This window comes from Cygnus atratus, chromosome 7, assembly GCF_013377495.2.
Source record: "Cygnus atratus isolate AKBS03 ecotype Queensland, Australia chromosome 7, CAtr_DNAZoo_HiC_assembly, whole genome shotgun sequence".
NCBI lineage: Eukaryota > Metazoa > Chordata > Aves > Anseriformes > Anatidae > Cygnus > Cygnus atratus.
Genome location: NC_066368.1, coordinates 13,739,301 through 13,751,230, shown reverse-complemented (window position 1 = coordinate 13,751,230; position 11,930 = coordinate 13,739,301). Strand labels below are relative to the sequence as shown.

Sequence of the window (11,930 nt, the reverse complement as noted above, 5' to 3'; positions counted from 1 at the left end):
CCCTCCCGCCGCGGGGTGGGCGCGGCCGCTCGGCCCGCCGTGATTGGCCGGGGGCGGCCACGCGGCGCGGCGCGCGCCAAGGGGGTCTGGGGGCCGCGCAGGTGAGGGTCACGTGGGGGGCGCGCGCGCGCGCGCGCGCGGGGGGGGGGTGCGCGCATCGCGGTGCCGCGCAGCGCTAACGGGGGCGCGCAGCGCTAACGGGGGCGCGCAGCAATAAAGGGGGGAGCCGGGCAGGCTTAGGGGGGAGCCCCGCAGCCCTGCTGGGGGGGGGGCGCGCAGAGGGAAGGGTGCATTGCGGGGCCGCGCAGCGCGCACCCGGTCAGCGCGGGGGCGCGCAGCGCGCACCCTGGAGGCTGGGGGGGCTGCAGGGGGGCTGGCAGCGTTTTGGGGGGGGGGGGGGTGTTGCACGGTGTGTGTGTCGGCGTGGCGGGGGGCGGTGTGCTGTGTTATGGGGTCGGGGGCGCGCAGGGGGCAAAGCACGGGGGGGGGGGTCGGGGTCTTTTGGGGTCTGGGGGGCTCTGCTGGGGGGTGGCAGAAAGGAGGGGGACCCCAAGATTGGGGGGGGGGACCCCAAGACTGGGGGGGGACCCCAAGATTGGGGGGGGATCCCATGGTTAGGGAGGGACCCCATGATTGGGGGGGTACCCTATAATTAGGGAGGGACCCCATGATTGGGGGGGACCCCATGATTAGGGAGGGACCCCAAGATTGGGGGGGACCCCATGGTTAGGGGAGGACCCCATGATTAGGGAGGGACCCCATGATTGGGGGGACCCCATGGTTAGGGAGGGACCCCATGATTGGGGAGGGGACCCCTGTATGGAGGGCATGGCGGTGGCACGGCCGCAGCGCTGCAGGAGGGCGCAGCCGGGGCTCGGGGCCGCTGAAAGTCCGTCTCCACCGTTAAACATAAACCCAGCGGTGGCTCTCGCCCTGCCCGGCGCTCCGCGGTGCGGTGGCACCTTCCCCAGCCGCCTGTCCCCCTTCCCCAGCTCCGCGCCGAAATGGCCGCCGTCCCCCCCGGCTTCGACATCGACGCCCCGCGCTGGGACCAGAGCACGTTCGCCGGGCGCCTCCGGCACTTCCTCAACATCACCGACCCGCGCACGGCCCTGGTGCCCGAGCGGGAGCTGGACCGGGCGCGGGAGGTGGTGGCAGGCTGCAGGTGAGGGCACCGCGGTGCTGGGGACGCCCCGTCCTTTGCCAGACCCAAAAACCCCATGGGGATGCCGGAGGCAACCCAGGCCAGCGTGCTGGGATGCGGCATCCGTCGGAGATGCCCGGCTTTTGGGGAGCCTCGAGCGGGGACAGGTTCTTGCCGCGGTGCCCCGGGGGTCCCCGGCTGAGCTCCCCGCGGCTCCGGGTTTGGCAGGGCCGGGCTGGTGCCGCCGGGCAGCAGCCGGGAGCAGCTGCTGTACGCCAAGAAGCTGTACGACTCGGCCTTCCACCCCGACAGCGGCGAGAAGATGAACCTCATCGGCAGGATGTCCTTCCAGGTGCCGGGGGGCATGGCCCTCACCGGCTGCATGCTCCAGTTCTACCGGTGAGGCCCTGCCCCGGCTGGGGACGCGGCCCTGGCAGCCCCCCCCAGGGACCCCTCCGCCCTTTCCCTGCCCTCGGTCGGGCTGCGGTGCCTCAGTTCCTCCTGGCCCTTTCCCTCCGCAGGACGGTGCCGGCCGTGGTTTTCTGGCAGTGGGTGAACCAGTCCTTTAATGCCATCGTCAACTACACCAACCGCAACGCCGCCTCCCCCATCTCGCTGGCGTAAGTGTGCCCCTGGGACAGGGACCCCCAGTGGGATGCCCCAAGAAGACCCTTGGGCACCGAAGGAGCAGGATCAAGGTGTCAAAGCTGGTGGCTTTTTTATTTTTATTATTATTATTATTATTATTATTATTTCCCTCTCCCTTCTTTGCAAATCTCCATCCAGGCAAATCGGAGTGGCTTACGTCACGGCCACTGGTACGGCCCTGGCCACCGCGGTGGGGCTCAACCTCTACACCAAGGTACGTGGGGACGGGGAAGGGGCCCTCCTCCAAGGCCCCTTGCCAGCGAGACCCCCGTCCCAGCGCTCTCTCCAGCACCGGGCGATTTCCCTCGCCCCCAGCCCCAGGAGGTGCAGAGCAGCTGCTCCCCGTGGCAGCACCCGGCCTCATCCTGCCCCCGGTGCTGATGCCGTCCCCTCTCCCGCAGCGAGCCCCCCCTTTGCTTGCCCGCTGGGTCCCGTTTGCAGCCGTGGCCGCCGCCAACTGCGTGAACATCCCGATGATGAGGCAGCAGTAAGTGAATCCATCCCCGGTGCGTCGCCCTGCCACCGCTCCCCGTCCCCGTGTTCGGCACCCCCAGGTCTCTGCTGAGCACCCCGGGGGGGTGGCGCAGCTGTGACCAAAGCAGGAGGGCGGTCTCGGGGTGAGGGTGGCCATTTGGGGGTCTGCTGGCAGATGTCTCGGACCCAAAGCCCTTCCGCAGGTGGCGGTGGGTGCGTGATGTCCTGGTGTTCTGTGGGATTTTGGGGGGGTGTTCCCTGGGGCGTGGGGTCCCGGTGGCAGCCAGCCCCTGCGCGGCTGTGCCCTGAAGGTGGCAGCATCGGCTGGGCTGGGGACAGAGCAGGGCCCGGGGGTGGCAGAGCCCCAGGGCCACCGCGCTCGCTGTCCCCTCAGGGAGATCATCAACGGGGTCACGGTGACGGACGAGGACAACAACGAGCTGGGACGCTCCAGGGTGAGCGCTGGGGGCAGCGGGGGGGGGTGGATGGGGCAGGTTTGGGGGCGCAGGCACTGCGGCGGGGCTGAGCTGGCCGCTTTTGCTCACAGAGGGCGGCGGTGAAGGGCATCGCGCAGGTCGTGGTCTCCAGGATCACCATGGCAGCTCCGGGCATGAGTGAGTGCGGGATGGGGCACTGGGCTGGGGGCCGGATCCACGCTGTGACCCAAAACCCAGCGGCTCCCAGCACGGCCAGCGCTGCTGGGGCTCTGCGGGCTGGCCGGGGTCCCTCACCTCTTCCCCTCCCCTCTTCTCTCGGCACCTAGTTATTCTGCCCATCATCATGGAGCGGCTGGAGAAGTTCCCCTTCATGCAGGTGAGCCCGTGCTGCTCCTGGGTCGGGGCCGCAGCAGCCGGTTGGGGCCTGACCCCGCTCTTCCCTTGCAGCGCATCCGGGTTCTCCACGCGCCGCTGCAGGTGCTGCTCTGCGGGGGGTTGTAAGTACCTCAAAAACCCGCTATTGCCCGGTGTGTGGCACCGAGAGATGCCCAAAGGCACCCTGGAAAAAGAGTTAACCCCGCTGGGGGGTGGCAAAGCTGCTTTCCTTGCAACCTGGGCTTTCTCCAGTTTTTGGGAGTCTCCAGGTTTTGGGAGTAACGGGGTGTGAGCAGCACCTCCCGGGCTGAAACCCCGTCCGGGGGGCTGCAGCCCCCAGCACTAACCCCCACTCTTCTCTCCCCACAGCCTCCTGTTCATGGTGCCAGCCGCCTGCGCCCTGTTCCCGCAGAGATGGTACCTGCCCCGCTGCTTCCCCTCCTGCATGCGAGATCGGGAGCCTTCCTCCTCCCCTCGCTCTCCTCTCCCCGTCCCGAGAGGGCCGCGATGGGCACCCCATGGGGGTGTCCTGGCCGGGGGCAGGATGGCGGGTCTCACTCTCTGTCCCCTTCCCTCGCAGCTCCCTCGCGCTGGCTAGCCTCGAGCCGGAGCTGCGGGACAGCATTGTGGCCAAGCACGAGGACAAAGTTCCATACGTCTACTTTAACAAGGGACTGTGAACGGAGGCTGCTTCGGGAGCCATCACAATCCTCTGGACCCCTGCCGCCGCCAGCCCCACATTCCCTGAGCAGGGCTCAGAGGCATGGTCTGACCCCGTCAGCCCGGCCTGGGGGATGGAGCTGGGGTCGGCTGGTCCAGAGCCTCCCCCCATCTGCTGCCAGCCGTGTCCCCATCGGGGGCATCCCTCCTCCCTCCCAAACCACATTGCTGCCTTAAACCACTGCAGGGGCCTCTTCCCAAGAACTGGATCCCCCTCGGCAGGCTGGAAGGGACCTGTCCCCTCTGCACGGGGAGTGGACCAAGTCCCGGGACCAGTGCTTGGACCATGCCTTCCTCACTCTCAGGTTCAGATTTTATTCACTTTGCGATTGTCACAATCCCAAAGAGAAATAGCTAATTCTTTTAAAGCTCTAATTTTTTTGAAATTACCCATTCCTCTGAGCACAAAAGCCAGCTGTTGTCCTGTGTCTCCCTGTCCCCACGGTGGGACCAAGGACCTGGGGGACACTCAATTCCTGTCCCCCTTGCACAGGGGGAAGGAGACACGGGGGTCACGAAGCCATCAGGGTGTGAGCTCAGGCTCTGAACAGGCAATGCTGCAACTGACAGAGAGGAGGGTTGGCAAATAAAACATGGTGATTTTTAAAACAGCTGCAGGTTCTGATTTCGGGTGGTCTTTGGGTGCGTGGTTACCTCAATGGGGCTGGTACGTGGGTTGTGCTTGCCTCAACAGGGAAAGGTGTGGGCTCAGTGTCTGGCCAGGCACCAGGGACTGGGCTGAGCTGGGTTGTGGTCCTGCTCTTGGTGAGCCGTGTCTGGGCTTCCTGCTTGATGATGAACATCCCTGGGTGAGACCAGCATGTTTATAACCAATCCTTTGCATGTGGCAGCTCAGAGAGCCCCAAGGCCCAGTGGATGGTCTGCCCTCGTCCCTCCAGCTGAGTACATGTGCCCGATCCCCAAGGGGACACAGGATCTGGCATTAGCCACCCTGCTCCTGCAGAGAGTGCAGAGAGTGGAACCCAAAATACGCTTCTTGAAGGGCCAAGCTGTATCCAAAGCAGGTTTTTATTCTGCTCAGTCTGCAATGGAGGATAATGTCTAAACACATGTAGCTACAGCTAGATGACTGCACAAAAGCCCTAAAATAATAGGTCAGCAAAAGGCGGGGAGATGTGTTCACAGTTGCTTGTCTGTTCCCTGGTCATTATTAGATCTCTTGTTATTGCACAATTAAAAAAATAGATAAGCACGTGAAACAAAACAGGTCACTCCTCTTGGGAGAGGGAAGAAGCCACAAGGAGACATCTCTGCTGTCTGCCTAAGCTCCTTAATTCAGATTGCGCTTGCCCTACACCCAAAATGTCTGTGAGCACTTTTGGAAAGGTACATACAGCAGCTTGGGATGGAGTTGGGTTCGAGGTGCCTCTGGCACACTCAGGAACACAGCAGTGCTTGTAAAGCAAAGTGCCGCAGCAGGCACCCTCTGAAGAGCTGCTGCTGCCCGGTGAGGCTCTGGCCAGCTCTGCCTCTGTGTTCCACTGCTGCAACAGGAAAGAAACCTCACTGCCAGGAGTCAGGGCTAGGTTCATCCTTGTTTGTGAAGAGCTGCGGGCGTTAATTAGGCTCCAGCAGTGAGTCACACCCAACCCGGGCTTGTCCCATGCTCCCCGCTCTCGCCTCCGTCTCCCTGCCTGTAATTTCAGGGCTGGATGGGAACAGGAATAAAGCTCCTTTAACAACTGTACGTGGCCGAAACATCAGTGCTCCAGCTTCAATTAACAACCAGACCAAAGATGTCTGGGGAGTCCCGAGAGCCTGGGCTCTCCCTTGATGAACCATCGGTCCCAGATCCTTGCCCAAGTGCTGGTGGAGGCAGCTGCTGGAGGAGAGAGGAGCAAACAGGGTGCATGTGCACTGGGTTAGCTCCTGCCAGCCCACGCCAGCTGGGTGAGCAGGGTAAGGTGTGCCCCAAGTATCGCCCTGATTGAAAGATCCCAGGGGTAGGAGATAAGCTGCTAAATTGATTTTTTTTTTCCTGGCTTTTCTGAGCGTGTTATCTGAGCATCTGATAAACATCAATCATGCCAATCCCCTGTGGCGGCTGCCTGGCACGCAGGGAGTGGTGGTGTAGAAAGCCTCCATCACTGCCCAAGAGCTGTGAATGATCCCCAAACAGTGACGCCCCCGCCTCCCCGGCTGCCCCAGGAGGACTCGGGGCTGTGCTGGGACACGACTGTGGCAGGACATCTCCTCACGCCTCTCTTCTCCCAGGGTGGCTCCCTGCAGCCGCCTCTTCCAGGGGTTGGTAATTGCCAATAGCTCTCACCCCTGCTGCTGGATTTTGGGGGATAAGGGATTTCTGCCCGGCCCTGGCTGGCTCAGTCCCATGCACAACGCTTGGGCACTGCTGGAAGGTGGCTTGTAGGGCTGGGGGACGGCCGTGGCTTCCCCACTGAGGTGGCACAATGGTGAACAAACTGCCCCGCGCTTCACTGCCTCATCCTCAGGCCCTGGCCCGAGGTTCGTTTGCTACTGCCTGTGGGTTGTAGCAGCACACGCCCTGCCTTTGGGGTGCTTCACCTCCACCCCAGTGCTGCTGGGGCCATTTTAGCCCCGTCCCCACACACATCGCCTGGTGAGCCCCAGGCTCTAATGGGCTGCTTGGCTTTGGGGCTGTGTGTGTGTGTTACGTGGAGGAGGCCAGACAAGGACTGGGCACGGCAGGACAGCGCCGGTGGATGGGGACGAGCGCCCCGGGGTGCCACGGAGCACCTCAGGGTGCCACCTTAGGGCGCAGGGCCAAGGCGCAGCCCCCACACCCCTCTCCCTTCAGTTCCGCCACTCACAACATGGCGCCCACGGCACCACCCCCCCCATTCCCTCCCCTCCCCGCCACACTCAAGATGGCAGCTCCCAGCTCTCAGACCCCTCCCCTCCCGTTCCCCCTCTGAGTGACACCTCCCTTCCCCAATACCCTCCCGCGCCTCTCTCCTCCCACCCAATCAGCGACCGGCTTGGGCGGGGCGGGGCCGGGGCCGGGGAGGGGGGTGCCCCCTGCGCTGCCGTCCCGGGCCGCAGTCGGGCCGGGGGAGGCGGGGGGTGGGGGGGATGGCGGGGAGGCTCCGCGCCGCCATGGCCCTGCTGCTCTTCCAGGCCCTGCCCCGGGGGCTGCCGGCCAGCGTGGAGCCCCCACAGGTAGGGGGCAGCCCCGGGGGGGCACGTCGTGACCGGGGGGGGCGGGCTGGGGGCTGCTGTTCCCCGCACGGTGCCCCCCGGTGAGGGGCCGGGGGCTGGGAGCACCGGGAGGGGTTCGGGAGCCGCGGGCGGCAGTGCCCGGGTGTGCTGGGGAGGCAGGGGGCCCGAGGGGGGGCTGGGGTGGGCTGGGGGGGGTCCTGGGGCAGGGGGCCGGGGCTGCTGCGGCGGGAGCGTGAGTGAGCCGGGGGAGCAGCCAGCCCGGTTCCTTGGTGCCCGGGGAGGGTCCCACGGAGTCAATTTGTGCCTGGGAAGGGTCCCACGGAGTTAATTTGTGCCTGGGAAGGGTCCCATGACGTTAACTTGCTCCCTGTCATCCCTGCCCCGTGCCCTGGCTGCACCCCGAGCACCCCGTGCAGAAGCCTGCCGTCCTTCCTCGCCTGGCTGCGTGCGCCCGGTGTCACTTGGAGATGGCTCTTCCAGGCCAAGTGTCCCGTGCGTGGCCAGGAGCTTGTTTTCTGTGCAGTCCCGGTGTCTTTTGTACCCCCTGTACATCATAGATTGGGTATGATGGCTTCTGATCCGATGCGGTGGCTTACTTAGGGGGTACGAACTGAATTTTGCGTTTGTTGAAGGTCTGAGCCATGGGATGCTGATCCGTGGCCGTAGGTCACGGGTGCTGTGGGTTGTACGGTGTTTAATGTCATGGGGACGCAGGTATGGAGCATCCCTTCTGGAAGGCATCCGTAGAGAAGCTTCCTGATGCTCCTGCAGCAGGTGGAGGTGAGGAGTTTGTTGATGACTACAGATGTCACCACCCCTTTAAGTTTCCTTCTTCTTTTCAGCGTACTGAAAGCAACAGATGGACTTCAACAGCTTGGTAGTGTTGGTAGTGCCATCCCAAATTCCCGTTGGTTGCAATGAGGCTGTGATTTAGCCATTGCTGCCCTAGGGAGCCAGGTGCAAGACTGTGTTTTTCATGTTGTCTCCACTGCCTCAGACTGATGGAAGTCTTAGTGCTTGCTTCATTTCATCATCAAGCTGAGGTACATAAATTAAATGAATGGAGCGCGTGGTGTTGTGGCATTCCAGCTGTGAGCGGTGGTCTAGTGGTAGGATCGCCTGTACAAAAGCTGTGAAAGTTCAACCCTATACATGCCAATAAAAATACTATACCTGCTTTGAAGACTGAATGAAAGAAGCTCCTTGGCCTGTACAGCCTATATACATTAGTCAAGGACCAGGTGGAGGAAAGGAATAGGAAGTAGAGAAGGAGGATGAGAAAAAGCAGGAGGAATGAGAAGCATTCATACAGTAAGCTTGCTTGTGGAATAGTTGCATGGATGACTTGTAGATACCCTCTCCAATCAGTGCACCGGAAAATAATCCTAAAATAGCAAGTCTTGGGTGGTACAGTACATGATGGTGGGGGAGAAGAGCTTTGGCAGCCTGTGTTTTCTTTAGAGCACTTAGATGCGGATGCGTCTTTTACTCATTTTCTTTTCGTAGTTTGTCTATATAAAACTCACGCGGTTTATTTTAGATCTTAATGTAGACTCTGTCTGTCAAAAGGCTGATATTATCTCGCAGCGTGCTACAGATTGACAGCAACCCACTCAAAAAAGACAGCGGTAATGTAGCATCTTGAAAATGAGCACGTAGGAAAACTTGGTCTGCTTTCATGTTGCCTCGGAGTATGATTTCCTTGGAGCTGATGGGCTTGGGGAGATGGGGTGGTGCTGGACTTGGAAGGTCTCTGCGCCAAGGGTTTCTGCGTTTTTAGCTGAACCCCTGGCAGTGTTTGGCTCTCGTCCTCTGCCCGTGCTGCCTCTCGTGATTGCTGCCTGCTTCCACGCACATTTCAGACACTCGCCATGCCCTGCTTGCTTCTTCTGGGGAGGGCGTGTTGTTCGGGGTCTGTGCCTCACCTCTAAATCCTGTCCTGCAGACCTGGTGGTCTGAGGCTGGGAGGTGCTGCAGGAAATGTGTCCTCTAAATAATTCGGGAGGTGGAGCTGTGCTGCCTAGCCGCACTGAACAAACATTCCCGAGAACATGCTGTACTGTGCAAGAGGGTCTGATTTTGCAGGTTAAAATAAGTCCAGGCTGCCTCGGATCTTAAAAGGCCTTTCTTTTAATTAAGACTTGTTTTGGGTGGCGGATGGAGGAGAATGAAAATAATTAGCTCAGCACCGTCCCGAGTCCAAGTTAAAGCTGTAACTGTGTCTGTGACTGTTCAGTGCAATTGCATTTGTAATGAGAGCACAAAACTCTGTTAACAGACGTTGAAGCACCTCTATGTAGATTAAGGAAGATATCCTGCAATTATATAACAAAAATAAAGTCAGGGTAAATGTCGCAGGAAGAAGAAACCTCTCCGTGTTCATTTACGACTCTACTCTTGTTGCCTTAACTGCACACCTGAGCTGTGTGCTGTCCTCTCAGCTTGAGGAAGAGGGGAAAGAAGAAACGAATATCTTTTAAAAACGAGCTTGATTAATTTTTGTAATGAAAAACTTTTAACATTAATCATAATTCTATTGTAGTATGTCTCTACAGGGCAGACCAAAGGTTATTTGCCTGCCTTAACTGTCTGCCTGCTTCCCACTGCAAGCAGCTTAATTATCACATAGTTTTCTCTACTGTTGTTTTCTTTAAAAACAAGAGATTTAAGTGAATGCTAACTATGTGACAAGTCCGAGGAATTCGTGGTTCTCTAATAAGGTGGTTTTGAGCCAAAAGCTGATGGAAGCAAGCTCTTCTTAAAGGCCCATTTCATCCCAAATTAAAGAGTTTGCTCCAAGTGCTGCGACTTGAGGGATGATTCAGAGCAACAGAGGGGACGGATCCGTGCTTTGAGGAAGGACTTGGCGTGGCTGTAGCAGTGTTCCTGCTCAGGGCTGTGCTCTCGCTGTCACCACACCTCCGATGGCACCGACACGGGGTTATCATGCCGCTTCGTCCGAGAGCGCGGCTGCCTTTGGGCCGTTTGGGAGCATCACTTCCCGAGAGCATGGCTGCCCTTGAGAGCATCACTTCAGGGAGTCCGCGAGCAGTGGAGTTACAGTCACCCACATCTTAGACTCATCTCTAAATACAAGCCTTTTTTTTCTGATTAAGGTATAGGTAGGTAGTTGCAGCTGCACTCCCATGCTTCCTGAAACGCCGTGGGTCCTTCAGGAGGAGAGCTGCTTGTATTTGGTCTCCCATGGTATCATTGGGATTCTTGGGTTTTGGCTTGCCGATTTCCACGATTTTGGCAGGAGGCAGCAGAGATCAAAGTACGTCCTGTACTTGTTCGGAGCAGAACCTCGGGATAACTGTGCAGATTGGATTAAGGACTGCTCATACCACGATGATTATACCACCGTGAACTCCAGTGTCTCATCTGCAGAGCACGCTTTCCCACTGATTAAAATTCTTCCACTGGTGAATTGCCCTCACAATCGCACACAACGCTGTAGGAATTTCTCCTTGCAGCTGTGCAGCAGATGGGAAAAAAGCCTGGTCTGAAAGTGTCCGGTGCCTCCTGGGTACGAGCGTGGCAATTTTCTTTGGGGTGGCTGAAGCGACTCCGCGCCTGGGTCCTGTAATCGCCACTCTGAGAATTTCCTCGCCACCCTCCAAACGCTAATTAGCAAAAACCTAACAACCCCTGCAGAATAAACTCGGGCAGCTTCTGTGGAGCTGTGCTGCGCTGTGGGGGAACTCGGAAAGTTTCGTCTGCCAGGGGATTTTTCCACCCTCCCGGAGAGGCAGGGTCGGGCCGGGTCACCCCGCCTGGTTAGCAGCAGCGTCCAGCAGATGGCATCCCCTTGGGTTCCAAGGGATGCTGTCCTCAGCGGTCGCTGCTCTTCTGCTGGTAAAGCTGGAAACTGCTCTTCTGTATTAAACCACCGCGATGTTGAAGCTGGCTTTTGTCTCTCTGTGGCGTTAGAAGGGAATTAACAGGTACGTGGGTAACAGTCCGTGTTTCTTTGCAATCTGTATTTAGTAAATGCAGAATGCCCACTTTTTCTTTTTGCCTTTTTTTAAGTCATATCTGGAGGGCTGGCAGGATTGAGTAGTCCTTAGCTTATAGCAAAAAGCTAGTGATGGGCTGATCTTCTGGCCTCGTTCTCCACCCAGCGGTGTCTGTGCTGTGCCCTTTGGTCGTGGCTGTGCCTGTGCAAACCTGTCCTTGCCGAGCGCATCCCGGAGCCTCGCTAACGCAGAGCTACGGTGGCCTTTTGTTCTGCCTCCTGACAACGTGCAAGTTTGGGGGTGTCCCTCTAATCTGCACTGCCCTGTTTTATGGGGCACAAGGTAAGAATTTGCCATTTCTGGTTAGCTGCATGAGAATCTTCTCAATTTTTTAATGCATTTAGCTGGTGACCTTATGGCTGGACGCGTTCCTGTCCTGCGTTTGTCTCAGTGGGCTCGCTAATCCAAGGCGTCTGGGCGAACTGCTCCTGACAGGGTTGTGTTCCTGTTTTTGCAACACAGGGGAAAGGATGTCCCAAAAGCAGTCTTTGAGTCAGGGCCGGTGACAGACGATCTCAGCAGGACCGTTAGTCATGGCAGGGCAGAGATGCTCGTTGCAGGCGTCCTGCTTGCAAGGTTTTGGTCCTTGCTTCTGAGCTGGAAGGAATTGAGCACGGAGCGTTGGACGGTGCCTCTGGATGACTTCACGGAGAGATGCTGGTGGGGGACACAGGTCCCTCCATCCCCCTTTTGTGTGATTACAAAACCCATGGCTGACAAGATGGGTTTTGAGATGCCGACACTAGGGTGCTGCGGCAGTGGAGCTCTGAGAGTTGAATTCTCGCGTGGCCTGTGAACAGTACGTGTAGCACACGCCTGAAGTAACCGCTGGCTTGGGGAGAACAGGCTTGCTGAGCAGGAATTGCAGACCCGTGCTTTGCCTGTGCCAAGGAGCGATTGGTGTGGCTGTCACAAATGATGCTTTTCCGTGCTTTTGCGTAATTTTGTTTGACT

General features: G+C 59.0%; 2 protein-coding genes across 6 annotated transcripts in view; both read left to right on the top strand.

Moving 5' to 3' along the window:
- The first annotated feature begins 23 nt into the window (after positions 1–23).
- Positions 24–4,409, top strand: SFXN2 (sideroflexin 2). Its single transcript, XM_035547733.2, has 12 exons — positions 24–101; positions 993–1,165; positions 1,373–1,543; positions 1,666–1,764; positions 1,931–2,006; positions 2,194–2,279; positions 2,661–2,721; positions 2,814–2,880; positions 3,030–3,079; positions 3,151–3,200; positions 3,448–3,495; positions 3,659–4,409. Exons 2-12 carry the CDS (start codon positions 1,005–1,007, stop codon positions 3,756–3,758), a joined length of 969 nt encoding a protein of 322 aa, XP_035403626.1. The 5' UTR covers positions 24–101; positions 993–1,004; the 3' UTR covers positions 3,759–4,409.
- Positions 4,410–6,829: 2,420 nt separating this feature from the next.
- WBP1L (WW domain binding protein 1 like) overlaps positions 6,830–11,930 on the top strand; it is a 57,377-nt gene continuing 52,276 nt past the window's right edge. For 2 of the 5 annotated variants that reach the window (XM_050711896.1, XM_050711895.1), the window contains exon 1: positions 6,830–6,957. In XM_050711896.1, coding sequence (XP_050567853.1) covers positions 6,871–6,957 — 87 coding nt within the window. In that variant the 5' untranslated portion in view covers positions 6,830–6,870. Of the gene's footprint in view, positions 6,958–10,437; positions 10,905–11,081; positions 11,259–11,930 lie in introns of those variants that run through there. The other 3 variants (XM_050711897.1, XM_035547745.2, XM_035547747.2) reach the window with 3 other exon arrangements.

What these genes read in the sequence shown, in the direction of transcription:
- SFXN2 (XM_035547733.2), top strand. Translation starts at nt 1,005, where the DNA reads ATGGCCGCCGTCCCCCCCGGCTTCGACATCGACGCCCCGCGCTGGGAC. An exon ending in GAGGTGGTGGCAGGCTGCAG is followed by an intron (nt 1,166 to 1,372) that starts GTGAGGGCACCG and finishes CGGGTTTGGCAG; the next exon opens with GGCCGGGCTGGTGCCGCCGG. An exon ending in CATGGCAGCTCCGGGCATGA is followed by an intron (nt 2,881 to 3,029) that starts GTGAGTGCGGGA and finishes CTCGGCACCTAG; the next exon opens with TTATTCTGCCCATCATCATG.